The sequence below is a fragment of the Eptesicus fuscus genome, chromosome 1 (genome assembly GCF_027574615.1).
Source record: "Eptesicus fuscus isolate TK198812 chromosome 1, DD_ASM_mEF_20220401, whole genome shotgun sequence".
Lineage (NCBI taxonomy): Eukaryota > Metazoa > Chordata > Mammalia > Chiroptera > Vespertilionidae > Eptesicus > Eptesicus fuscus.
In genome coordinates, this window is record NC_072473.1 from 1,790,184 (window position 1) to 1,818,174 (window position 27,991).

The following is a 27,991-nucleotide window of genomic DNA, read 5'->3' on the forward strand; positions in this document are numbered from 1 at the left end:
GAGTCCTGAGGCTGGATGAGTGTCTCCGGGCCGGTCGGGTATGCCCCTGCAGACGCTGGTGGGTGGCTCACACTGTGGGGGCCGGGCCGGGGCAGCATGGCGGGCGGGCGGCTCGGGGCAGCGTCAGGCGAAGGGCGGCAGCCCGAAGAGCTGGGGCTGGAAGTCCTGCAGGGAGGCCAGCACCGCCGTGGCCTTCGTGGTCAGCTCCGGGCGCAGGTTTGCGTCCGGGACCATCACCACCTGCATCCCGGCCGCCAGGGCCGCCTCCACCCCGTTGGGGGCGTCTTCGAAGACCAGGCACTGCAGGGGGACAGAGAGGGATGAGACGGGGTGCACAGCGGACGGACGGACGGACGGACCGACGTGCAGGCCAGGCCTCCTCCCTCCTCTCCGTCCTCGGGTGGGGTGCAGACGGGGACAGAGGGAGAGGCTGTGGCTCAAGGACCATGGAGGGGAGATCACGTGCTCCCACAGACGCCCACAATCCCCTATGGGAAATGGGGGAGGGGCGGGGGAGGGCTATGCTTTAAGGGGGGCCTTATGGGAAATGGGGGAGGGGTGGGGGAGGGCTATGCTTTAAGGGGGCCTTATGGGAAATGGGGGAGGGGCGGGGGAGGGCTATGCTTTAAGGGGGGCCTTATGGGAAATGGGGGAGGGGCGGGGGAGGGCTATGCTTTAAGGGGGGCCTTATGGGAAATGGGGGCGGGGCGGGTGAGGGCTATGCTTTAAGGGGGGCCTTATGGGAAATGGGGGGGGGGGCGGGGGAGGGCTATGCTTTAAGGGGGGCCTTATGGGAAATGGGGGCGGGGCGGGGGAGGGCTATGCTTTAAGGGGGGCCTTATGGGAAATGGGGGCGGGGCGGGGGAGGGCTATGCTTTAAGGGGGGCCTTATGGGAAATGGGGGAGGGGCGGGGGAGGGCTATGCTTTAAGGGGGGCCTTATGGGAAATGGGGGGAAGGGCGGGGAGGGCTATGCTTTAAGGGGGGCCTTATGGGAAATGGGGGAGGGGCGGGGGAGGGCTATGCTTTAAGGGGGGCCTTATGGGAAATGGGGGAGGGGCGGGGGAGGGCTATGCTTTAAGGGGGGCCTTATGGGAAATGGGGGAGGGGCGGGGGAGGGCTATGCTTTAAGGGGGGCCTTATGGGAAATGGGGGGAGGGGCGGGGGAGGGCTATGCTTTAAGGGGGGCCTTATGGGAAATGGGGGAGGGGCGGGGGAGGGCTATGCTTTAAGGGGGGCCTTATGGGAAATGGGGGAGGGGCGGGGGAGGGCTATGCTTTAAGGGGGGCCTTATGGGAAATGGGGGAGGGGCGGGGGAGGGCAATGCTTTAAGGGGGGCCTTATGGGAAATGGGGGAGGGGCGGGGGAGGGCTATGCTTTAAGGGGGGCCTTATGGGAAATGGGGGAGGGGCGGGGGAGGGCTATGCTTTAAGGGGGGCCCTATGGGAAATGGGGGAGGGGCGGGGGAGGGCTATGCTTTAAGGGGGGCCCTATGGGAAATGGGGGAGGGGCGGGGGAGGGCTATGCTTTAAGGGGGGCCTTATTGGAAATGGGGGAGGGGCGGGGGAGGGCTATGCTTTAAGGGGGGCCTTATGGGAAATGGGGGAGGGGCGGGGAGGGCTATGCTTTAAGGGGGGCCTTATGGGAAATGGGGGAGGGGCGGGGGAGGGCTATGCTTTAAGGGGGGCCTTATGGGAAATGGGGGAGGGGCGGGGGAGGGCTATGCTTTAAGGGGGGCCTTATGGGAAATGGGGGAGGGGCGGGGGAGGGCTATGCTTTAAGGGGGGCCTTATGGGAAATGGGGGAGGGGCAGGGAGGGCTATGCTTTAAGGGGGGCCTTATGGGAAATGGGGGAGGGGCGGGGGAGGGCTATGCTTTAAGGGGGGCCTTATGGGAAATGGGGGAGGGGCGGGGGAGGGCTATGCTTTAAGGGGGGCCTTATGGGAAATGGGGGAGGGGCGGGGGAGGGCTATGCTTTAAGGGGGGCCTTATGGGAAATGGGGGGGAGGGGGGGAGGGCTATGCTTTAACCCTTTGCACTCGCTTGCCTTTTTCTCGATTCCTTTATTCTACTCGGGATTTAATTTTTTAAACACCCCAGATTTTACAAAGCGCGGCAGTAGAATAAAATACTGGAGTTTCTTTTCATACAAACTTATTTATTTGGATTTTTTTATATTTCAAATTATTGATACATTCAAAGAGTAATTTTAATCTCGACATCCGAGTGCAAAAGGTTAAGGGGGGCTTTATGGGAAACGGGGGGAGGGGCAGGTGACCCCAGCCTCGCAGCTGCCCTGCTCACCCCAACAGGATGAATCAGACAGGGACCCCCCCCCCCCACCCCCCACACACACACCTGGTCGGCGGGGGCCGGAGGCGAGAACCGGCGGGCGCAGGCGAGGAAGATGTCGGGGTGCGGCTTGCCGCTGCGCACGGCGGGGTCGTCGCCCAGCACCACGTGGTCGAAGAGGCTGAAGAGGTCCCGGTGCCGCTGGGTCTTGGCCCGGAAGGACGCCGACCCCGAGCTGGTGGCCACGGCCATGGGCACCCGGTGCTGGTGCAGGTGGCGGATCAGGCGCTCCACCCCTGGGGGCGGGGGGGGGGCTCCGTGAGGACCGGGAGGGGGTGGGGGGGGACCAGGGGAGAGGAGGGACAGGCTCAGGGGGGAGGAGGAGGTGGAGGGACAGGCTCAGGGAGGAGGAGGGACAGGCTCAGGGAGGAGGAGGAGGGACAGGCTCAGGGAGGAGGAGGAGGAGGGACAGGCTCAGGGAGGAGGAGGGAGGAGGAGGGACAGGCTCAGGGAGGAGGAGGAGGAGGGACAGGCTCAGGGGGGAGGAGGGACAGGCTCAGGGAGGAGGAGGAGGAGGAGGGACAGGCTCAGGGGGGAGGAGGGACAGGCTCAGGGAGGAGGAGGGACAGGCTCAGGGGGGAGGAGGGACAGGCTCAGGGGGGAGGAGGGACAGGCTCAGGGAGGAGGGGGGACAGGCTCAGGGAGGAGGAGGGACAGGCTCAGGGAGGAGGAGGAGGAGGGACAGGCTCAGGGAGGACCAGGCATTGGCTGGCTGAGCCCGTCTGCGGGTGGGGTGGGCGGGGTGACTACGCCAGGCCTGTGCTCCGGGTTCCGGGAAGCCCTGAGCCACAGAAGCCCTTCCGTCCGCCCTGGCCCTGCGGGGAGGGAGGGAGGGCGGGACACGCTGCCCAGCCGCAGGGCAGGGCAGGGAACCTCCTCCCCGGCCACAGCAAAGGCTGCGGCCATTGTCCCCGGGAGGAGCCCTCCCTGAGACCCCGGGGCAGGGGTGGGAGTCCGGCCCGCAGCCTGTAGGCGGACCAACCAGGAAATCACTGGGTCCGGCCCGGCCGCGGCCTGAGGGGTGAGCTCATTAATGTCTCACCCTATTCGTAGAGCAGGCCAACGTTTACGTGCATGATTGTGTAGGGCCGTTGAATGACGTTCTAAATACCCCCCTGGCCCTCGGCAGGAGAAGGTCCCCCCCGCCACCCGCCCCCGTCTACACGTGCCCCACCCCCTCAACTCCAGTATGGACACCGAGACAGGCCGTAGAGATAACGTCACACTGGGTAACGGCCGGGTGCAAAGTCCTGAGGGTCCAGTGTGCGTTCAGGAACCCCGATGCCTGCAAAGGAGCAGACACACACACAGAGCGGCCAGATGACGATGATCTCTGAACGCATAATCATCTGGCCGCTCCGTGTCTGTCCTATAGAATAAAAGGCTAATATGCAAATGGTCCCCTCGACCGGGAGTTCAACCAGCAGGCAGGCCGGCCAACCGCCCATGTCCCCTCCTCCTGGCCAGGCTGGCCGGACCCCACCCATGCACGGATTTATGCACCGGGCCTCTAATATATATATACACACACTGAGTGGCCAGGTTATTATGATCTCTGAATGCCTAATAATCTGTCCACTCAGTGTATATATATCCTATATAATAAAGGCTAATATGCAAATGGTCCCCTCGACCAGGAGTTCAACCAGCAGGCAGGCCGGCCAACCGCCCATACACACACTGAGCGGCCAGATTACTATGATCTCTGAACGCATAATAATCTGGCCACTCCGTGTCCGTCCTATAGAATAAAAGGCTAATATACAAATGGTCCCCTCGACCGGGAGTTCGACCAGCAGGCAGGCCGGCCAACCGCCCACGTCCCCTCCGCCTGGCCAGGCTGGCCGGACCCCACCCATGCACGAATTCATGCATCGGGGCCTCTAATATATATATATATACACACACACACACACACAGAGTGGCCCGATTATTATGCATTCAGAGAGCATCATAATCTGGTCACTCCGTGTACAGCCAGATGCCAGGAGAGAAACGTGGCCAGGCAGAAATGTGGAAATGACACAACTGCCAGAGTGGCCCCCAAACAGGATGCAGGGGCGTGGCCCTCCTGGCCAGTCCCCCGGGAGCGTGGGTGGGTACTCCTCTCACAGGGCACTAATCTCCTGCTAGGGGCCCCACCCTCTAGGCCTCATCGAACTCCGATCCCTCTCACACTACCCCACGTCCCTTTGTGGCTTCGTCATTTCCCCCCACGCCGCCTTACACCCCAGTGTGTTGTTTAAAGTCCGATTATTTGTGAGTTTCCAAGTACCTCTCGGTCACGGGCGTCCGTCTGAATTCCGCTGTGATCAGGGTACCCGGGCTGAATGATTTCCGTGCTTTTAAAGCGTGTTAGAACGGCTCCCTGCCTGCAGGATTCCGTGTGCATCGTGTTGATGGTCCCACGTGTGCGTGACGATCATTTGTATTCTGCTGTTGTCAGGCAGGTCGTAGTATATACATCGATTCGGATCAGTTGCCTAAGTCTGCAAGAAACCTACCTTAAATATGAATACTGGGGTTGAAAAAGAAAAGGATTGAGCCCTGGCCGGTGTGGCTCAGTGGATAGAGCATCGGCCTGAAGACTGAAGGGTCCCGGGTTCGATTCCTGGCCACGGGCACATCCCCAGTAGGGAGCGTGCAGGAGGCAGCAGATCCATGATTCTCTCATCATGGATGTTTCTCTCTCTCTTCCCTCTCCCTCTCCCTTCCTCTGTGAAATGAATAAAAATATATTTAAAACATAAATAAAAGGGTTGAGAACTCTATGTGACCTAACTACTACCTGAAGGACAGTCAGGGGAGCCTATTTTAAAAAAATATATATTTTATCGATTTCAGAGAGGAAGGGAGAGGGAGAGATTGAAACATCAACGATGAGAGAGAATCACTGACTGGCTGCCTCCTGCACGCCCCCTACTGGGGATCGAGCCCTCAACCCGGGCATGTGCCCTTGGCCGGAATCGAACCCGGGACCCTTCAGTCCGCAGGCCGACGCCCTACCCACTGAGCCACACCAGCCAGGGCCAGGGTAGCCTATTAAAGAGAGATGAGTGAGCTTCATGATAATGAATGACTGTCATCAGACAGAACATTTCATCATGACACGTGGCCAATTCAACAAGACACAGCCGTGTCAACACACGTGCATCACGCCACAGAGGGTCAACACACACACACACACACACACACACACACACACACACACACGGCAAAACCTAGCGAGGCTGAATGGAGACACACCCAGACGCGGATTTCAAATTCCCCTCTCGGTCCTGATTAGGACAAGGAGACGGAGAATACGTACGGACAGAGCCGACTTCAAAAACACCTTCAGGCAACTGATCCGAATCGACGTTTGTACGACGTGCCCGCCAGCAGCCGAATACAAATGATCGTCACGCACACGTGGGTCCGTCAGCAAGATGCACAAGGAATCCTTCAGGCAGGGAGCCGTTCTAACACGCGTTAAAAGCACGGAAACCATTCAGCCCGGGTACCCTGATCACAGCGGAATTCAGACGGACGCCCGTGACCCAGAGGTACTTGGAAACTCACAAATAATCGGGTTTTAAACAACACACTGGGGTGTAAGGCGGCGTGGGGGATAAAGACGAAGCCACAGCTGAAACCGGTTTGGCTCAGTGGATAGAGCGTCGGCCTGCGGACTCAAGGGTCCCGGGTTCGATTCCGGTCAAGGGGCATGGACCTTGGTGGCGGGCACATCCCCAGTGGGGGGTGTGCAAGAGGCAGCTGATCGATGTTTCTCTCTCATCGATGTTTCTGACTCTCTATCCCTCTCTCTTCCTCTCTGTAAAAAATCAATAAAAATAAAATAAAGACGAAGCCACAAAGGGACGTGGGACGGTGCGAGAGGGATCGGAGGTGGGTGAGGTCAACAGGGTGGGGCCCCTAGCAGGAGATTAGTGCCCTGGGAGAGGTGGACCCACCAGAGCTGTCTCCATCCTGCGTCCCTCGGTGATTGCATCACAATCAGGGGCTGTTTCCCTGGTGATTGGCTCAGGAGGGACACGCCCCCCCCCACATCACAATCAGGGGCTGTTTCCCTGGTGACTGGTGCCCATAAGAGAGGAGGACCCCCCAGCTCTCCCCCTGTGAGGACACAGCGGGAACGGCCATCTGCCTAGCGGGAAGAGGCCCTCACAGAACCAGGCCGTGGACGTCCAGCTGCAGAACTGCGTCTGGTGGTTCTGGTACCGCCGGCCCAGCAGACAAGCAAGCGAGAGCGTCGGCTCACCTGGGGCCCGAAGCCCCGAAGGTGTTGGACAGGGTCGGCCTCTCCCACCCCCCACCCCCCATTAAACTGCGCAGGGGAGGAGGGCTCCCCCACGTCCACCCTCAGGTGCCCACACCAGGGGACCCCCCGCAAAAGGCTTCTCTCCACATCACATTCATGCCCGTCGCCTACCGTGACACCCCCCAGCCATGGAGCACTCCCAGGCTGGTGTGTGGGGTGCAGAGAGGCGAAGAGTCCTCCTCCCCCAAATTCAAGTCCACAGGAACCGCAGAGGGTGCCTTTGCTTGGAAATCAGGTCCCCGGTCAGCAGGGAAACCGCCCCGCATGGTGATGGAGGGTGTCCAACTGTCCAGGCCCATCGCCCTGAGAGTGAAGGCCAGGCGTCCTCAGACCGCGGCCCGCGGGCCACAGGCGGGTGTTTTTACTTCAAAATAAGATAGGTGCCGTGTGCATGGGAATTTGTTCGTAGTTTTTTTTTAAACTACAGTCCGGCCCTCCCACGGTCTGAGGGCCAGGGAACGGGCCCCCCGTTTAAAAAGTTCGAGGACCCCCGCCCCAGGGGCACTGGTGTTGAGTGTTCTCAGGGACGTCTGTTCCCCGATAAGCCTGCTCCAGGGCCTGCTGGGTAAACGGGGTGATGGGCCAGGGACCTCAGAGGGCGGACGGTCCCTTCATCTGATTGTCTCTGCACCCGCCACGCCCCCGGTCGCTGCAGATCTGACGCAGAGTTAATACCCTGGTTCCTGCCCGGGGCGATTTCCGTCACAATTTGAAAGACGGCTGTTGCCCGGACCGGTGTGGCTCAGTGGATAGAGCGTCGGCCTGCGGACTGAAGGGTCCCGGGTTCGATTCCGGTCAGGGGCATGACAATCAGGGGCTGTTCCCCTGGTGATTGGCTCAGGAGGGACACACCCCCCACATGACAATCAGGGGCTGTTTCCCTGGTGATTGGCTCAGGAGGGACACGCCCCCCACATGACAATCAGGGGCTGTTTCCCTGGTGATTGGCTCAGGAGGGACACGCCCCCACATGACAATCAGGGGCTGTTCCCCTGGTGATTGGCTCAGGAGGGACACGCCCCCGCATGACAATCAGGGGCTGTTCCCCTGGTGATTGGCTCAGGAGGGACACGCCCCCCACATGACAATCAGGGGCTGTTCCCCTGGTGATTGGCTCAGGAGGGACACGCCCCCGCATGACAATCAGGGGCTGTTCCCCTGGTGATTGGCTCAGGAGGGACACGCCCCCGCATGACAATCAGGGGCTGTTCCCCTGGTGATTGGCTCAGGAGGGACACGCCCCCCACATGACAATCAGGGGCTGTTTCCCTGGTGATTGGCTCAGGAGGGACACGCCCCCCGCATGACAATCAGGGGCTGTTTCCCTGGTGATTGGCTCAGGAGGGACACGCCCCCGCATGACAATCAGGGGCTGTTCCCCTGGTGATTGGAGACATACCCTTGGTGATTGGCCCAGGCCCGTGGTCGGCAAAATGCAGCTCGAGAGCCACATGCGGCTCTTTGGCCCCTTGAGTGTGGCTCTTCCACAAAAACACCACGGCCTGGGCGAGTCTATGCTGAAGAAGTGGCATTAGAAGAAGTTGAAGTTTAAAAAATGTGGCTCTCCAAAGAAATTTCAGTCGTTGTGCTGTTGATGTTTGGCTCTGCTGACGGATGCGTTTGCCGACCACGGGCCCAGGCAGACACGCCCTGGCGACCGGCTCAGGAGGGGCACGCCCCGGCCTCAGCATCTGGCACAGTTCCCCTGGCGACGGGCCGCCCGTGCCTCCCAGTTAATTCCCTAAATGCCTGCCAGGGCCCCAGCTCTCGCCTTCAAAGCGCAGAGAAATGAATGGTGCGGCGTTAATCACACACCCTCTCTACTGACAGCCTTCCTTGCGATTGAGGTCAAGGTCAAGGTGACCTCCACCAGCGGACGGACATCCCCGGCCAGAGGGTGCCTTCAGAAAGGCAGCAAGTGAAGGTCAAGGGTGACGTTCCGTTCCCATCCCCCGCTCAGCGCTGGGGACCAAGCAGAGGGGGCAGAATGATCACCTGGCTCTGGGCCAGGACGGAGGCGGCCTTCTCGGTGGTACCCAGGCCTCTCCATGCCCCTGGCGTCTCCTCCTGGGGTGCCCCCTCTCGGTTACGAATGTGGGGTGCGGGAATGGCCTCAGGCTTTCAAAGACGGGCTTTGGAGCCACTGAAAAGTGCGTTCTCTCGTCGGTAAGACGCGGACAAGTTGAAGTAAGTCCGCCCACAGAATTGTCGTGGTGAGAAGCAAGATGCGTCCCACGAAGAGATTTAAATAGCCGCCCCCCCCCCCCCTCTTTGAGCTCCTCGTGTGGGAGGATGGAGAACACAGGCAAATGAGCTGGCCATCCAGGCGAGAGTGCAGGGCGACGCCCTCTGTGAGGTCACCTTCTGGGACTGGCACCTTTCTGCACCGACCCCCAGGGCGGACGGTGCACTGACGGGGACACCCGGTAGGTGTCATAGTGGAGGCTTGCTAACATTCCACCCCAACCACCCGACGGGCGGATGAGGCCTCCCAGTTCGTGCATCGGCAGTGGGACATGGCATCTATGCTAATAAAAGGGTAATATGCTAATTAGACCAGACATCTTCCAGACGTCCTTCTGGACAAAGCCACGGTGGCGGGGGCCGAGGCAGAAGCAGTTAGGGGCGATCAGGACGGCAGGGGAGGGCAGTTAGGGGGTGATCAGGCCGGCAGGGAAGAGCAGTTAGGGGCGATCAGGACGGCAGGGGAGGGCAGTTAGGGGCGATCAGGCTGGCAGGGGAGGGCAGTTAGGGGGCGATCAGGACGGCAGGGGAGGGCAGTTAGGGTGATCAGGCCAGCAGGGGAGGGCAGTTAGGGGCGATCAGGACGGCAGGGGAGGGCAGTTAGGAGGCGATCAGGCCGGCAGTGGGGTCAGTTAGGGGCGATCAGGATGGCAGGGGAGGGCAGTTAGGGGGCGATCAGGCCGGCAGGGGAGGGCAGTTAGGGGCGATCAGGCCGGCAGGGGAGGGCAGTTAGGGGCAATCAGGCCGGCAGGGGAGAGCAGTTAGGGGCGATCAGGCCGGCAGGGGAGGGCAGTTAGGGGCGATCAGGCCGGCAGGCAGAGGTGGTTAGGGGCTATCAGACAGGCAGGCAGGCGAGTGGTTAGGAGCCAGCGGTCCCGGATTGCGAGAGGGATGTCCTGGATTGGAGAGGGTGCAGGCTGGGCTGAGGGACCCCCTCCCATGCACAAATTTCATGCATCGGGCCTCTCGTATCTCAATATGTATCGTAGGCTACCGAACGAAAATTCTAGAGGGAAACCCCCTGAAAGTCTTGGGGGGATGAGAAAGACAAAGCACGTTTGCACGCGGGATATGTTATGGGCGCGTGGTAGGCTGAGTGAGGAGACTCTGGGTCACAGAGTAACGGCGTGGATAAATCCTCAGACGGGCTAAGAGTGAAATAACTGAAACCGGGACAGGGCCATACAGTCCCACAACCCCACTTCCGGGTACGAACTCAGAAGAATGGTGAGCAGCATCTCAGGGAGAGGGCCACCCTCCGTGCTCACAGCAGCACCCCTCACAACAGCCCAGACGGGGAGACAGCGCCACGTCCATCCACAGGCGAACGGACAGAGCAAGTGGGGTCTGCCCACACCGTGGGGGCGCCATTCAGCTTTAAAAGGAGAGGAAATTCTGACACCTGCCCCCAGACGTGGGATGAACGAAGCTGGAGGGCACTGAGCTGGGTGACTTAAGCCTGACACAGGACAAATACTGCACGACCCCAGGTCTGGGAGGCTCCAAGGCTTGTCAAATAGCGCATGTTTTTTTATACACACGGGGTGGCCAGATGATGATGATCTCTGCATGCATAATAATCTTGCCACTCAGTGTGTGTGTGTGTGTGTGTGTGTGTGTGTGTGTGTGTGTGTGTGTGTGTGTATTAGAGGCCCGGTGCATGAATTCGTGCATGGGTGGGGTCCAGCCAGCCTGGCCAGGGGGAGGGGACATGGGCGGTTGGTCGGCCTGCCGGCTGGTCGAACTCCTGGTCGAGGGGACCATTTGCATATTAGCCTTTTATTCTATAGGATAGACACAGAGTGTCCAGATGATTATGCGTTCAGAGATCATCATCATCTGGCCACTCAGTGTGTATATATATATATATATAGATATTCCCCCAAAAGGTATACACACTTGAATAATCATAAAGGCAGTGTTTATTAAAATACAATTCATTTTCAAAGCTGAGCTATCAGCTGTTACACTGTGTATACCTTTTTTAGGGGGAATATATATACACATACGCACACATATATGACATCACATGATTCAAACGTGACTGTGACTCATAGCCACGCAATTTGCAATCCACGATGACGGCTCTAACTGCACATTTTTTTCTCTCCCCCCCCCCCCCCCCAGAAATGGCAGAGACCGAGCTTGCACGTTATCTCCTGCAAGAATCCTAATTAGCATTCCATTCCTAAGCATTCCCTGGCCTTGTCATCTAGAACGTTCCTGACCCTCTCTCCCTTTTAGCGAGAAACGCGGGGCAGCTCTGATCGATCCGTCAGCTAACAAGCCCCAGGGGTCCCCTGTCGGCGGGGAAGACAAGCAGAGAGGGGGGTGGGGGCGCACGGCAGGCACGCGACCCTGGCATTCCGCCTTCCCCTTTTGAATAATTAAGCTTCCTGTAACCTTTAATAATTAAGCATCTCTGCGGAGCCCCAGCTGCTTGTTGATCATCAATTTGCTCGGCCTGGCCGGTCGACCTATGAACCGGGAGATCACGGGTTCGATTCGGTGGCAAGCCGGGTCCCCCGTCGGGGGCGTGCGGGAGGCAGCCGGTCCACGCTTCTCTCTTATCAGGGAGGTTTCTCTCTCACCCTCTCCCTTCTTCTCTGAAATCAATAAAAACATATTTAAAAAAAAAGAAAAGAAATTTTGCTCACATTTGAATTATTGCCGAAACATTAATAATTCCACCACGTTTGATTTTGGAGAGAAGAAGCCAAATCCTTTTCTTGATACGTAGTAAAGTCACCATTTCAAGCAATTCCGCCCTGAAGGTCATCTTTATAGAACAGAACACAAACAAAATTCAAATGTTTTTGGACCTCAGGACCCAGGGAAAGAAATGTATATTACTTTTTTAACAAGTATATTTGTGTTGATGTCAGAGAGGAAGGGAGAGGGAGACAGAGAGAGAGAGAGAGAGAAATGTCCATGAGGAGAGAGAATCACGGACCGGCTGCCTCCTGCACGCCCCCTACTGGGGATCAAGCCCAGCAACCCGGGCATGTGCCCCTGACCAGGAATCGAACCCTGACCTCCTGGTTCCTAGGTCGATGCTCACCCACTGAGCCATGCAGCAATGTATAGTAGTTTAAGACGTCCTTCAAAGAACAAGATTGAACCATCATCCTATAGAATAAAAGCCTAATATACTAAGTGTCCGACAGTCCGTTCGACCAGTCGCTATGACGCACACTGACCACCAGGGGGCAGACGCTCCGACCGGAAGGCTAGCTTGCTGCTGGCGTCCGGCCAGCCGATCGGGACTGAGCGAGACCGGCTGGATACGCGCTGGAGCCCTCCCGTGGTCCCTCCCCGGCCCCGATCGTGCACCGGTGGGGTCCCTCGGCCTGGCCTGCGCTCTCTCGCACCCTGGGACCCCTCGGGGGATGTCTGCAGGCCAGGCCTAGGGACCTCATCGGTGCACGAATCCATGCACCGGGCCTCTAGTCCCATATAAGAACCTGAGTCCGGGAACGCGGCTCCCAAAACCACAAGAGCCTTGTGGGGCGACGGCGGGGGCGGGCGTACCTGGCATGAGGGCCGTGGAGGGGAACAGCTCCTGCAGCTTGGCCTGGCTCTCGTCCACCAGCTCCTCCTTGGTCGTGGGCAGCTGCAGCACGTCCACGATGATCTGCGCCGCCTCCAGCGCCTTCTTGCCCATCACCAGGGACTTGACGTCCCAGCTGTACGCCTTCCCGTAGCGACCGCAGATCTCCTCAAACACCACCGAGTACAGCCGCTCGGTGTCTGCGGAGACACGGGCGAGACGGGGGTGAGAGATGGGGGTGGGGGGAGTGCGGGCCACGTTCACAGGGAGTCTGGGGCGCGCCCCGGCCGGTGTGGCTCAGTGGGTACGGCGTCGGCCTGCGGACTGAAGGGTCCCGGGTTCGATTTTGGTCAAGGGCACATGCCCGGGTTGCGGGCTCGATCCCCAGTAGGGGGTGTGCAGGGGGCAGCCGATCCATGATTCTCTCTCATCATGGATGTTTCTAACTCTCTCTCTCCCTCTCCCTTCCTCTCTGAAATCAATAAAAATAAAATATATATATACAGATATATTTAAAACTAGGACCCAAACCAATCTTTAGTTTATTGCCACCCCAACCCTAACAATTAAAATGCGGCCCAAGCCCTAGTTGGTGTGGCTCAGTGGATAGAGCATCAGCCTGTGGGCCGAAGGGTCCCGGGTTCGATTCCCGGTCAAGGGCACAGGCCTGGGTTGCAGGCTCGATCCCGAGTAGGGGGTGTGCAGGAGGCAGCCGATCCATGATTCTCTCTCATCATGGATGTTTCTTTTTTAATATATTTTTATTGATTCAGAGAGGAAGGGAGAGGGAGAAAGATGGAAACATCCATGATGAGAGAGAATCATTGATCGGCTGCCTCCTGCACACCCCCTACTGGGGATCGAGCCCGCAACCCAGGCATGTGCCCTTGACCTGGAATCGAACCCGGGACCCTTCGGCCCACAGGCCAACGCTCTATCCACTGAGCCACACCGGCTAGGGCCCATCATTGATGTTTCTATCTCTCTCCCTTCTTCTCCCTTCCTCTCTGAAATCAATTAAAAAAAAAATATATATATCTATATATATATATAAACTAGGACCCAAACCAATCTGTAGTTTCTCGCCACCCCAACCCCCCACAATTAAAATGCGGCCCACGTTGCAAATGGCTGAGCACAGAGGCCTCTGGGAGAGAAATTTATATTTTGGAAACATCCCATATGATCTACACAGCACATCACACTGACTGGATCGGACGTGAGAAACCTCACGAATCCAGATTATCAATCGTGGGCGTACAGGAATGACTCGTGCACGGACCACGGCCAGTTCAGCGAAGGAACTACACGGAGTGGCCAGATGATGATGATCTCTGAATGCATAATAATCTGGCCACTCAGTGTGTGTGTGTGTGTGTGTGTGTGTGTGTGTGTATATATATATATATATGTATATATATATATATACATATATATATATATATACACATATATACACATATATATACACATATACACACACATATATATATATATATATATATATATATATATATATATATATATGTTAGAGGCCCAGTGCATGAATTCGTGCATGGGTGGGGTCCGGCCAGCCTGGCCAGGGGGAGGGGACATGGGCGGTTGGCCGGCCTGCCTGCTGGTCGAACTCCCGGTCGAGGGGACCATTTGCATATTAGCCTTTTATTCTATAGGACAGACACGGAGTGGCCAGATTGTTATGCATTCAGAGATCATCATCATCTGGCCACTCCATGTTTTCCCTGGGGATGCGCGACGTGAGAGGCAGCGAGAGGGTCCCGGTCGTCCAGCCCAAAGCAGGCCTCGCCAGGTAGGGCAATCAGCCAGCGGCCAGCACGAAAAGGTTCATGCCTGTCTGTTGGGAAAAACACACCGAGACAGAGCCGGCTGGGAGGGTTCCGGGAAATGCAGCCCATCCAGGCGATCAGCTTTCTCCGCCCACGGCCGACGGCAAAGCCCGCCAGCTCACCTGCAGGACCTGAGCCCAAACCCCTTCCTCTTGGACCCGAAGGGGACGTCAGATAGCGGGACGCCAGGCGCCAAGAAGGATCCCAGCCACGCAGGAGGAGAGAGGAGGTGGCGGCCAGAAAGGGGGGGTGAGGCCTGCTCCCCAGCAAACCCTGCAGACTCTCCCCTGGGGATGAGCACCTGGAATTGCTGTTCCTGCCAACACTCACTCTCCCAGAGCTCGAGGCCCTGGGGAGGGAGCCGGCTCACCAGCCTCCGTGTAAAGGGAGGGAGCTCGGCGGAGCCGTGTGCGGGCCCGGCGTGCGTGCGTGTGTGTAAGGAGCGTGAGAGGCGTGAGGTGGTGTCTGCTCGCACCCCGAAGCTGGCCGGCCTCAGCACCCTCAGTCATTTCCCGCCGGCCGTGCGCCGTCTGTTTCGGCCGTAAAAGGGGTAATAAAGGCCATTGCTTCAGATAAATACGGGTGGTGACTGTTTAATGGAGGGATCCTGGGTACACGGAAACCTCTGATTAGCGCTGAGCTTTATGATCAACGATTCTGTTTAATGGGCAGGGGTGTGGGTCCGAGGATGTTCCTCCTGGGAATCAGATTCAGGTGTAAGATGTCATCCTATATAATAAAGAGCTAATATGCGAATTAGACCCGACGGCGGGATGACCTTCTAGAATGGGCTGTGGGCAGGGCCGCGGGGCTGCCAGGCCTGAGACCCTTGCACGAACTTCATGCATCGGGCCCCTAGTTTTGAAAATAAAAATGTTGCCCAGCTGGTGTGGCTCAATGGTTGAGCATCGACCTAGGAACCAGGAGGTGACAGTTCGATTCCCGGTCAAGGGCACATGCCCGGGTTGTGGGCTTCATCCCCAGTAGGGGGAGTGCGGGAGGCAGCCGGTTGGTGATTCTCTCTCAACATGGATGTTTCTCTCTCTCTCTCTTCCTCTCTGAAATCAATAAAAATATTTTTAAAAAATATATTAAATAAAAATATTGCTCGATTACACATCTGATGTAAACAGGTCTGCGTGTGCGTGTGTGTGTGTATATATATGTATATCTGTGTGTGTGTGTGTGTGTGTGCATATATATATATATGTATATATGAAGACTGACCTTTAGGATCATAAACCTAAATGTAGAACAAAAACTAGGAAAACTTGTAGAAGACACTGGAGAACGTTCTTGGAACTGAGGGATGTTTTTTGTTTTTGTTTGTTTTTAATATATATATTTTTCATTGATTTTTTACAGAGAGGAAGGGAGAGAGATAGCGAGTTAGAAACATCGATGAGAGAGAAACATCGATCAGCTGCCTCCTGCACACCTCCCTACTGGGGATGTGCCTGCAACCCAGGTACATGCCCTTGACCGGAATCGAACCCGGGACCTTTCAGTCTGCAGGCCGACGCTCTACCCACTGAGCCAAACCGGTTAGGGCGGAACTGAGGGATGTTTGACGTGCCCATCATACAACATACTAAGCAAGGGCCACAGAACATACTCAAAATTATAGGACCCCCCCCCCTCTACCCCGACCCAGTAAGAAAGCTAAGGCAAGCCACAGATTGAGAGAAAATATATATTTTTTTAATCCTCACCCGAGGATATTTTTCCATTGATTTTTAGAGAAAGTGGAAGGGAGAGACAGAGACAGGGAGAAACATCGATGTGAGAGAGACACATCGATGGGTTACCTCCTGCACGTGCCCCGAGCAGGGCCTGATCACCCCTAACTGCTCTCCCCTGCCGGCCTGATCACCCCTAACTGCCCTCCCCTGCAGGCCTGATCGCCCCTAACTGCTCTCCCCTGCTCGCCTGATCGCCCCTAACTGCCCTCTCCTGCCCGCCTGATCGCCCCCTAACTGCTCTCCCCTGCCGGCCTGATCGCCCCTAACAGCCTCTGCCTCGGCCCCCGCCACCGTGGCTTTGTCCAGAAGGATGTCCGGAAGGACGTCTGGTCTAATTAGCATATTACCCTTTTATTAGTATAGATTATTTTTTTGTTGTTGTCAATCCTCACCCAAGGATGTGTTTCCACTGATTTTTAGAGAGTGGGAGAGAGAGGGAGAGACAGAGAGCCACATCGATGGGTTGCCTCCTGCACGTGCCCTTGACAGGAATCGAACCCGGGACCCTTTGGTCCCCAGGCCGAGGCTCTATCCACTGAGCCGCACCGGCCAGGGCTGCACGCCTGACTTCAGCCCATCAGGCTGCCTGTGGGCGGCTGGCCGCCAGAAATGTAAGGTAACACACGTGTGTCCTGCTACACCATCAGGCCCGGGATCAGTCGTTACAGCAGCCGTCAGACACGCATACACAGCCCGCCCTGAACGCCACCTTCTCACACCGTGTGGCCGTTTCTTTGAAAAATTTAAGTACAGCCCTAACCGGTGTGGCTCGGTGGATGGAGCATCGGCCTGCGGACTGAAGGGTCCCGGGTTCGATTCCGGTCAAGGGCGTGGACCTTGGTTGCGGGCACATCCCCGGTGGGGGGCGTGCAGGAGGCAGCTGGTGGATGTTTCTCTCTGTAAAAAAAAATCAATAAAATATATTAAAAAAAAAAAAAGTTAAGTACAGGCCTCGGGTCTATCACCACACGCAGTGACCAGGGGGAGGAAGTAAAACTGCCGGTGGACACGATAACACGCGTTTCAAAGCCACACGCGTGCTCCGTGAGCGGAAGGTGCAAGGGGGATACACACTGTCCGATCCACGTACGAGGCTGAGACGTGCCCACAGCCGCTGTGGTTCGGACACAGCGTGGGGTTCCCCCGGGGAACGGGGGCGGGAGGCCAGGGCCACCGGGGAAGTCGGCCGGCGCCACCAAAATTACAACCTGCCCGGCAGCCGGCCTGGCTCCGTGGCTGAGCGTCGACCTAGGAACCAGGAGGTCAGGGTTCCATTCCCGGTCAAGGGCACAGGCCCGGGTTGTGGGCTCCATCCCCAGTGGGGGGCGTGCAGGAGGCAGCCGGTCCATGATTCTCTCTCCTCATGGATGTTTCTCTCTCTCTCTCCCTCTCTCTCTCTCTCTCTCCCTCTCTCTGAAATCAATAAAAAATATATTTTAAAAATAACAATAATAGCCCGGCCGGCGTGGCTCAGTGGCTGAGCATCGACCGCTCTCCCTCTCTCTGAAATCAATACATTTTTAAAATGCATTTTTAAAAAACTGTATCCAGGTTCTCAGCGATCCGCCAGGCCGCGCAGAACGGACGGGGCCCTCGGGGCCGGGAGGGGACCCAGGCCGTGGGAGGGTATCTCCCCCATCGGAACGCCACCCCGGGCCGGTGCCACGTCCCCCAGGGAGTCTCCGGAGACCTCCCTCCACGCCCACGTCACCGGGGCTGCAAGCTGGCTCCCCGCTCTTTGCACCTGTAATTACGGGGGAGGTGGGCCCCAAGGGGTAATTTAAGGGGAGCAGAGGTGTCCTTGGCTGTGGGGTGACGGCCGGGCCCGTGCAGGACAGTACAGGACACGGAAGGACCCGCAGGTAGGAGGGCGGCCGGGGGAAGCTGGGCCAGTGGGGGTTCGGGGCTGGCGACAGCACAGTGGGGGCCCCCGTTCCACGCCGGGGTTGCAGGGGGACGGGCCCCAGGCGCCGTGGGGGGAGGCAGAGGGAGGGTCTGGAGGTGTGGACTGGAGGCAGCTACAGGGCCTGCAGGTGCAGCTGTGCAGACAGCCAGCCGTTCACCCTGTGATCCCGGGATTAAATGGGATTAAATCAGCGTGTCTACCTTCACGTGCAAGGAGGGGCCGTAGAAAGATCCGAGAGGGGAGCTGGATGGCGGGGGGGGGGGGGGGGGGCGGGGGTGCCGTGTCTGTCCTATAGAATAAAAGGCTAATATGCAAATGGTCCCCTCGACCGGGACTTCGACCAGCAGGCAGGCCGGCCGACCGCCCATGTCCCCTCCCCCTGGCCAGGCTGGCCGGACCCCACCCATGCACGGATTCATGCACCGGGCCTCTAATATATATATATATACACACACACACACACACACACACTGAGTGGCCAGGTTATTATGCGTTCAGAGATCATCATAACCTGGCCACTCGGTGTATTATTTTAAAAACCGCCCACGCCCGCTCTCAAACGGCAATGGTTTTAACCCAGCGCCCCTGGGGCTGGGAGGTGACGGCTGGGGACAGGGAATTCAGGGCTGGCTCCGCGTTCTGTGGGTGACGGGGGTGGGTATGGGGCCCTCTCAGGTGCTGCTGTTGGGCCCAGCACAGGACAGACACCCAGCCTTCGACCAGATACCACGGGCAAGGCCCTCGCGGGGCCTGGGAGGAAGCCGGGACGTGGGATGGGAGAACGCAGAATCCCTGGCGGCGGCGGAGAGGACTGGGTTGGGGGTGGTCAGCCATGTCCGTGTCCGTGGGCTACGAGACGTGAGTTCCAACCGGCTGGGTGGGCAGGGACAGGGGTCCCCTCCGGACTCCCCCATCCCAACACCCCACGGGGATGCCCGTGAGCGCAGGACGGCCCTGCGTCCGGGTCGGCGTGCTCCTGGCCATTGTGGGGCGTGCCTGCTCTAGTGGGAGTGGGCCCGTCGGGGCGACAATGCTGTGCGTGAATCTGACCCGCAGGCTGGCCCGGCCGATGGCCCGGCGTCCACGGGGGCACCGTGGGCATAGACGGGAGACGGGGGTGAGCGTGGCGTCTGTCGTTCCTAGGAAGTCAGGGATGGGGCTTACAGGGACCCCTGCCTGTTCGGAAAAGGGGGCGTCTGTCCGTCCGGTCAGGGGGGGACCGAGCAGGGGACAGATCTCCGTCTCTTTATGACGTGGCCGAGCGAGCATCCCGGGGTTTGAGCTGGTGAACGTTTGCGCGCGGTCAATCCCCGCGAGGACCTCTGAATAGACGCGGCGGAGCCCTGGCCGGTGTGGCTCAGTGGATAGAGCGTCGGCCTGCGGACCGAAGGGTCCCGGGTTCGATTCCGGTCAAGGGCATGTGCCTTGGTTGCGGGCGCCTCCCCGGCCCGGGCCCTCGTCGGCGTGTGTGTGTGTGTGTGTGTGTGTGTGTGTGCAGGAGGCAGCCCATCGATGTGTCTCTCTCACATGGATGTTTCCCTCGGTCTTCCCCTCTCTCTGAAAACTCGTTGGGGAAACATCCCCGGGTGAGAATGAGAAAGACAGGGTGGCGTGAACACGCACGAGCTTCGCAAACAGAACGCGAAGGAATCAGATGCTGAAGGGGCAGGTATGTCTCTGAACCTACAAGGCTAATCGTTGGTAAGTTTGTGTGTGTGTGTGTGTGTGAGTGTGTGTATTTAGTGTGTGTGTGTGTGTGTATGTGTGTGTGTGTGAATGTATGTGTGTGTGTGGGTGTATTTAGTGTGTGAGTGTAGTTGCTGTGTGTATGTGTAAGAGTGTGTGTGTGTATGTATGTGTGAGTGTGTGCCATTGTGTATGTGTGTGTGTCTGAGTTTGTGAGTGTATGTATGTGTGAATGTGTATGAGTGTGTCTGTGTGTGTGTGTGTGTGTGTGTGAATATGTGTGTGTGTGTGACTGTGTGTGTATGTGTATGTGTGAGTGTGTGCCATTGTGTATGTGTGTGTGTGTGTCTGAGTTTGTGAGTGTATGTATGTGTGAATGTGTGTGTATGAGTGTGTCTGAGTGTGTGTGTGTGTGTGTGTATGTGTGAGTGTGTGCCATTGTGTATGTGTGTGTGTGTGTCTGAGTTTGTGAGTGTATGTATGTGTGAATGTGTGTGTATGAGTGTGTCTGAGTGTGTGTGTGTGTGTGTATGGTTAATCCTCACCCGAGGACATTTTTCCATTGATTTTCAGAGAGAGTGGAAGGGAAGGGGAGAGAGAGAGAGAGATGTGAGAGACACATGGATGTGAGAGACACATGGATGGGTTGCCTCCCCCACTCTCCCCCGGACCAGGGCCGGGGATCGAGCCTGCCCCGCGGTACGTGCCCGTGACCGGAATCGAACCCGGGACCCTGCAGTCTGGGGCCGACGCTCCCAGCACTGAGCAACCAGCCAGGCCGTAGCTGATCGTTCTCAGTGCAGACAGCGCTGGCCCAGGTGGAACAGAAGTGTCTCGGCAGGAACACAGCCTGGGCCTGCCCGGCCCTGCGTCCCTGTGTCCGTCCGTCCGCCCGGCAGCCACGCCAGGAGCAGAGGGAGCAGGGGCTGGCCCCGCGGGCGGGCACCCGAGGTGGGCCGCTGCCCGGGGCAGGGCGGTGCCCGGCGCTCCATCCAGGAGCCACCCGGACGAGGGGGCTGTCCTCAGGGGAGGGCGGGGCCGGTTGGAAAGCAGACGGGGTGCCGGGTGCTGGGGGGGGCGGGTACACGAGCCGGGTCTGGGTGCCGCTTCTATTGCCACCATCTCCCCTGGGAAGCGTGTGCTAACGGTGGGAGCGGCACCCCCCCTGCACCTGCACACGCCAGGCCCCTCGCTGACACGCGGGTGTGGGTGCCCATGAAGGACGCGGGAACCGCCTTCCCACGGGGGCCCAGGGTAATGGGGGGCCAGGGTAATGGGGGGCCCAGGGTAATGGGGGGCCTGTCTGCAGGAGGTCACACGGTCCCAGCCGGCCGCCACCTCTTCCCGGCCGCGGGCAAAGGCCCGTTGGGGAGACGCGTCTGGAGGAGCTGAACTCGGGGCTCCCGTGGGGAAACGGCGGGGGAACAGGGCGCGGGCAGAGTCCTCGGCCTTGGGCGCCCCGGAACCTCTGCTGAGAGGTGATGACAGAGCCAGGCCGGGGGAGGGGGCAGGTGTCATTACAGCGGCTAACGCCCCCAGACCACAGCACCCCCTCCCCTCGTCCCCCCTCCCTCCACCCCCTCCAGCTTCCTGCGGCTCTGGCTGCTCAGAATGGAAAGCCAGGGGTGGCCCGGATGGGGTGGAACCAGGAGGTCAGGGTTCGATTCCCGGTCAAGGGCACATGCCTGGGTTGCGGGCTCGATCCCCAGTAGGGGGCGTGCAGGAGGCAGCTGGTCCGTGATTCTCTCTCATCATGGATGTTTCTCTCTCTCTCTCTCTCTCTCCCTCTCTCTCTCTCTCCCCTTTCCCCTCTGAGATCAATAAAAACATATTTAAAAAATAAATAAATAAAAGTAAAATCCACACTAATAAAAGAGTAATATGCAAATTGACCATACCTCCATGACACACACCAGCCAATCAGGAGTGAGTATGCAAATGAACCCAGCAAAGATGGCGGGTTCATTTGCATACGCAGGTGTGGAGCGGCTGGGCGGGACGGGACGCCTGCTATGAGGGTGAGAGTGGGGGTGCGGAGGGAGGTACAGGAGCTGCACTGGGGTGGGGAACAAAGATTTGCCGGCTCCCGGGCGGCCGGGAGGGAAGCCAGGGGAAGGAAGGCCTATTCTTGCACGAATCTTCGTGCACCGGGCCTCTAGTATAAAATTAAAAAAAAAAATCAATGGAAGATATGCCCTGGGGAGGATTCACAAAACAACCGACACAATTAAAATAATCCTACACGTATAATAAAGAGCTACTATGCGAATTAGACCGAACAGCCCGATGACCTTCCGGCCGAGCCCCTTGCACGGATTCTGTGCACCCGGCCTCTAGTTAATAGGAACAACAGAAGAAGAAACCCTGCGTCTGGCGTCTTCACGGCCCCCTCCTGCCCCTCGCTGCGCGTTGCTTCCGCTGAGAGTGAATCTAGGGCACGAGCTAATAACGTTAGAGCCTCTTCTATTTCCGTCAAGTGCTCCGTGGGGGCTGCGGATCGGAGCGGAGGTGAGCGGGACCGTGGGAGAGGGGACTCCGGCCCCCTAAGGCTGGCCCTGCCCCCCTCCCCTCCCCACGTCCCTGCCGGCAGCTCGGGGGTCATCCTGGGCCCAGACAGAAAAGCAGGTGAAGCCACCGGTCCCCCCACTACAACCCTGCCATCCACGGGCGTCCACGGAGACCTGGTTAATCACACGCACCTCGGCATTAACGCCCCTCACAGAGCAACCTGGCTTCCTGCTGATTTTTTTAAATGAATTTGAAAATACAGCTTCGTTTTCTTGGCCGATTCTTTTTTTTTTTTTTTTTAAGATTCTAAATAATGACTGTGTCGGATCGCGGGAAGACGCATTTCACATTCCACCGCATATGACGTAGACCCAAATCCCTGATTCCGAACACTCTTTCTTTTTAAAGGTATTTTTTTATTGATTTCAGAGAGGAAGGGAGAGGGGAAAAGAGAGAGAGAGAAACATCCATGATGAGAGAGAATCATGGATAGGCTGCCTCCTGCACGCCCCCGACTGGGGATTGAGCCCACAACCCGGGCATGTGCCCTTGACCAGGACTCGAACCCGGGACCCTTCAGTCTGCAGGTTGATGCTCTATCCACTGAGCCAAACTGGCCTGGTCATGAATAGTCTTCATATATTTTTATATGTGTGTGTGTGTGTGTGTGTATATATGTATATGTGTGTATATATATGTGTATATATATATATATATGTATGTATGTATATGTATTTTATTGATTTTTTACAAAAGGAAGGGAGAGGGATAGAGAGTTAGAAACATCGATGATGAGAGAGAAACATCGATCCGCTGCCTCCTGCACGCCCCCCACCTGGGGATGTGCCCGAAACCAAGGTACATGCCCTTGACGGGAATCGAACCCGGGACCCTTCAGTCTGCAGGCTGACGCTCTATCCACTGAGCCACACCGGCCGGGGCTTGAATATTCTTAATGTCCACCGTCTGCCTGGCTCCGTTGCCAACAGCAGACATCATGGGGTGCTCCCTACAGCCCCGGGCCTGCCCTGCCCAATAAGGTGAGGGTAGCCACCCCCCCCCCCCGCCGCCCGCCCCTCCAATGTGGCTCCTTGCAGCCGAGACGCGACGTGCCGAGTGTAAAACGCGCAGATTTCCAACACCAGCCGTCAACAACGCATGCAAACCACCGGGATGATTTTTTTTATACCGATGATGTGTTGAATGGCCACCTTTTGGATAACAGGATAGAATAAAAAAAAAAAACCCAAAAAAACATTTCCATTCACGTTGCATCTGCCTCCTTGGGCTAGGTTCAATCTATACCGATAAAAGGGTCATATGCTAATTAGACCGGGAGACCTTCCGGTCGTCCTTCCGGTCGTCCTTCCGGTCGTCCTTCCGGTCGTCCTTCCGGACAAAGCCATGGCGGCGGGGCCGAGGCAGAGGCGGTTAGGGGCAATCAGGCCAGGAGGGGAGGGCAGTTGGGGGTGATCAGGCCGGGCGGGGGGGGGGGGGGAGGTTGGGGGTGAGCAGGCAGGCAGGTGAGTGGTTACGGGTCCCAGATTGGAGAGGGTACAGGCCAAGCTGAGAGACGCCCCGGCCCCCTCCGCCGTGCACTAATGCACCAGGCCACTAGCGTGACCAGGAGAAAATTTAGGGCGTGTTCATTTATTTCTGTTTGTGCTGCTCTCGGCCGCGACTTCCTCGTCTTTCGCCGAAAAGGGCCCACCCGTGCGTGCGTGCGTTCGTGCCTGATTCCAGTTGTTTATCAACCAGATACTAACCCTCCTCTCCCGGGAGCTGAGATACCGGGAAATACCCGTCATCTTTGTCATTCTTGCACAATCTTGTCCTGGTTCAGAGTCACCTCAGTCCCCCCCCCCTCCCTCCCTCCCTCCCTCTCTCTCTCTCTCTCTCTCTTCTTCCTCTCTCTCTCTCTCTCCCTAAATGGCATGGAACGCCCAGACGGATCATAGACCTGGGTCCTCGCCCAGGCTGCCCGCAGTGACATGAGCCTCTGTCAACAAACCCGGAATCCTTTCTGTTTGGAGGGACAATGGTGTCACATTACACCATGAAGCAGCTTGGCTTCCCCATCCACGTTTTCTGAAAGAAGAAAAAAAAAAGAAAAAAGAAAAAAGAAAAAAATCTCTGTTGACTTCCTCATTCTCCTTGGATTAAGGAAGCGGCTCCTGTAAGAATTTCCCCAGGAGCCTGTATTCAATGCCACTTCCTTGAAAACCGAGGATGGGGGCTACAGTATCAAAGAGAATTTCTGGGGAGGTGGTGGTGGTGGTGGGGGGGGGAATGTATTGAAAATTCCTAAAAGAGAAGCAGATGTCCTGCAAAAGAACTCATTATAAACTGACTAGAGGCCCGGTGCACAAAATTCGTGCATGGGGGGTGGGGTGTCTCACAGCTTGGCCTGCACCCTCTCCAATCTGGGACCCCTCGGGGGATCGGGCCTACACCGGCAGTCGGACATCCCTCTCGAAATCTGGGACCGCTGACTCCTAACCACTCACCTGCCTGCCTGCCTGATTGCCCCTAACCACTCTGCCTGCGGGCCTGATCGCCCCCACACCCCCCCGGGCCTGATCACCTCCAACTTTCCTCCCCTCCTGGCCTGATTGCCCCTCACCGCCTCTGCCTCGGCCCCGCCACCGTGGCTTTGTCCGGAAGGACGACTGGAAGGTCTGCCGGTCTAGTTAGCATATTGCCCTTTTATCAGTATAGATTATTCGTACAGATACCTTGTTAGGCCGGTAACAGATACAACGGAAGCTAAGGCCAGGTGCTTACGATTGAGGGCAGGCATAACGGAGATATAGCAGCACCGATTGAAATGCAGGGTTTTGTGCTCGAGACAACGTTGCTCGTAGAAAATTTCATGCCAAGGAGGTGCTATTTCCTGGAGAGCTGCTTAGACCCCAAGCTTCCTTCTCTTGCACCGAGAAGGGCCCATCCCCGTGCAATTCATTGCAGTTCTGTACGAACGAGGACATTTCGAAAAGAGAGAGAATAAGCAAAGATGAGTTTCTGAGAAATCCGTGCATGGCGTTACCACCTCAAAGAACAGCCAGGGCAGGGAAGGAGGAAAAATAGGGCAGGAAAAGGGATGGGGAAAGGGCTCGGTCTTAAATTCCCAAGGGCCACGCGTTCTTCGTTTTCAGGGGATTGGGTAACAGGACCAGGAGCAGCAAAGAGGAGACCCTAGCCCTGACCGGTGTGGCTCAGTGGATAGCGCGTCGGCCTGCGGACTGAAGGGTCCTGGGTTCGATTCCGGTCAAGGGCATGTACCTTGGTTGCGGGCACATCCCCAGGTGGAGTGTGCAGGAGGCAGGTGATTGATGTTTCTAACTCTCTATTCCTCTCCCTTCCTCTCTGTAAAAAAAAAAAAAATCAATAAAATATATTTTTTTTTAAAAAAGAGGAGACCCTAGCCAGAGATAAACCTCTGCAAGCCAGGCCGAGTAAGTCACCCTTCATCGCTCCAGGGAACAGCTATGGAATCCCGAGGCCCGAGCGAGCACCCAGCCAGCCCATTGAGAAGTTAATAAATTTAATTTTAACGAGGCAGCTCAGTTGGCATTAAAATTCATGAGCCTCCCGCCCCAGGTTCCCCGGATCTCTGCTTGCAGCAGGCTCAGGAACTGGACGCTGTCACGGCTTTAGCCAGCCGAGCAGGAAAATTCATGTCCACAAACTCTAGTTAGGAACCCCAAAAGCTTTGTGGTGTCAGAATTATAAGCTGTATACACTCATGTTCTCTCACCCATGACTGACCTCTATGGGGATTTTCCTTTTTTTTTTTTTTTTCCTTAAGCGTTTGTCCATTTAATCTCTCTGGGTCCATAAATAAAGAGACTTTTAGCCCTCACCGGTTTGGCTCAGTGGATAGAGCGTCAGGCCTGCGGACTGAAGGGTCCCGGGTTCGATTCCGGTCAAGGGCATGTACCTGGGTTGCGGGCACATCCCCAGTAGGAGGTGTGCAGGAGGCAGCTGATGGATGTTTCTAATTCTCTATCTCCCTTCCTCTCTGTAAAGAAATCAATAAAATATATATATTTTTTTAATTAAAAAAAAAAAAAGAGAGACTGCCTAAACCAGTTTGGCTCAGTGGATAGAGCGTCGGCCTGCGGACTGAAGGGTCCCGGGTTCAATTCCGGTCAGGGGCATGTACCTGGGTTGCGGGCACATCCCCAGTAGGAGGTGTGCAGGAGGCAGCTGATGGATGTTTCTCTCTCATCGATGTTTCTAACTCTCTATCCTCTCCCTTCCTCTCTGTAAAAAATCAATAATTTTTTTTTTAATTAAAAAAAAAAAGAGACTTTTCTTGGTGGGCCTTTTCCAAAAAAGAAGAAAAAAAAACAAAAAAACAATCAAGTCTCTTTAGTACTGAACCACCTGGCAAATGTGCGTCCGGCGAGGGTCAAGGTCACGCACCCCATGTGAGCTGAGGCCGTGAGTTCTATTTAGAACTGGATCGATCTGCAAGCATTTCTCAGCTCTGCCCCTGACGAGCTGGGCGACCTGGGGCGAGGCCCTTTCCTTGTCTGGGCTGCGGGGTTTGCTTTCCATGAGCCCCGTGCGACTCTTTCGTCCGGTTTCTGTTTTTCATGAGCCTCCAGGATTTCAGGAGAGGAAGCAAGACACAGCCCTGCACGCCCAGCGGGTCGACATAAAAAGTAAGCGGGCATTTTTTTTATTTTTATTTTTTTTTTAAGTCCTAGGAAGCCTTCTGGAGGGAAGGGGAGGGGGCTATGGGGTGAGGGCTTTGGGGCTGCGCGCAGGCAGCGCTTGTCTCCGGGGCCATCCACTCACTGAGCATGTTCTGTTTTGACTTCTGGCTGGTGAAGTCGGGGTGTCTAGGGGGCTGTGGGGGTGCACATTAGAGAAAGCCTCTGCAATGCATCCCCTGCAATGCATCCCTTCCGTGCGCGCTTCTCCAACTTGCAGGCTTTTGGGTTGAAAAAAAAAAGCGGATTCGGAGCGGCCGGGACACTCGGGAGGGTCCTGGCACCCGCGCCCCACGGGTATGGGGGGGTGCTGGACAATGCGGGGTGGCGCGGGGCGGTCCCGTGCACGGCGGGAGGTGCAGCAGCAGCAGCCCTGGCCTCCACCCCCTGGCCGGCCGACAGCACCCCAACCCCCCCCACACCCCACCCCGATCGAAGGCTCCGCAAAAGCCTCCGGACACGGTCAGATGTCCCCAAACCGGCGGGTGCAGGGCGGCTGCTGTGCAACATGCGACCGGCCAGGTGGGTGCAGCCGGGGAAACTGAGGCCCGTGCTGCGCGCGCAGCTTCCGGCCGCGCGGAGGGGCGGCGGTGGGGAGGGGTCCCGCCGAGCGGTGCGCCCTTCCGCGCCGCGACCCCCGCCCGGCGCGGCCACCGGAAGTGGGTGCGCCCCGAGCGGCGTCGGCGGCCGGCCAGACGTGACCCTGCGCGCGTGCGCCCGCCCCCTGGGGGGGGGGGTCCCGGGGACATGGACCCCCGCCCGGCGCGGCCACCGGAAGTGGGTGCGCCCCGAGCGGCGTCGGCGGCCGGCCGGACGTGACCCCGCGCGCGCGTGCGCCCGCCCCCTCGGGGGAGTCCGGGGGACATGGCCGCCCGCCCCCCCCCCGCGACCCCGGGCCCTGAGACCCCGCGCTCCCCGCCCGCGCCCGCCCCGCGCCGCCCCCGCGGGATGCGGCCGCAGCCTACGCACCCAGAAGGAGGCCGTCCATGTCAAAGAGCAGGTGGGTGACGGGCCGCGGGGAGGCCGTGGGCGCCGCCATTGGTGCCGCCGGGTCCGCCAGGTGGGGGTGGAGAGGCAGGCGGAGGCGCGCATGCGCGCTCTCGCCCTCCGCGGGC

At 57.7% G+C, this 27,991-nt stretch overlaps 2 protein-coding genes across 3 annotated transcripts in view; one reads left to right on the forward strand and one right to left on the reverse strand.

Moving 5' to 3' along the window:
- Nucleotides 1-58: 58 nt before the first annotated feature.
- On the reverse strand, nt 59-27,975 carry PUDP (pseudouridine 5'-phosphatase). 2 transcript variants are annotated; one of them, XM_054720279.1, is made up of 5 exons: nt 27,846-27,881; nt 24,940-25,124; nt 12,448-12,666; nt 2,358-2,587; nt 59-300 (listed from the first exon to the last, which is right to left on the reverse strand). In XM_054720279.1, the coding sequence occupies exons 2-5, from the start codon at nt 24,953-24,955 to the stop codon at nt 124-126; spliced, it is 642 nt and encodes a 213-aa protein (XP_054576254.1). In that variant the 5' UTR covers nt 24,956-25,124; nt 27,846-27,881; the 3' UTR covers nt 59-123. The 2 variants fall into 2 exon arrangements, with proteins under 2 accessions (XP_054576254.1, XP_054576250.1); XM_054720275.1 differs by lacking the exon at nt 24,940-25,124 and having other exon boundaries at nt 27,846-27,975.
- Nucleotides 27,321-27,991, forward strand: part of STS (steroid sulfatase) — a 74,636-nt gene continuing 73,965 nt past the window's right edge. The window contains exon 1 of the mRNA XM_054720273.1: nt 27,321-27,398. Coding sequence (XP_054576248.1) covers nt 27,385-27,398 — 14 coding nt within the window. The 5' untranslated portion in view covers nt 27,321-27,384. The remainder of the gene's footprint in view (nt 27,399-27,991) is intronic.

Coding starts and splice junctions, on each gene's coding strand:
- PUDP (XM_054720275.1), bottom strand. CDS start 27,915: ATGGCGGCGCCCACGGCCTCCCCGCGGCCCGTCACCCACCTGCTCTTT. Junction 2,588..12,447: donor CTCCACGGCCCTCATGCCAG/GTACGCCCGCCC, acceptor CCCCGCCCCCAG/GGGTGGAGCGCCTGATCCGC. Junction 301..2,357: donor CTCCGGCCCCCGCCGACCAG/GTGTGTGTGTGG, acceptor GTCCCCCTGCAG/TGCCTGGTCTTCGAAGACGC.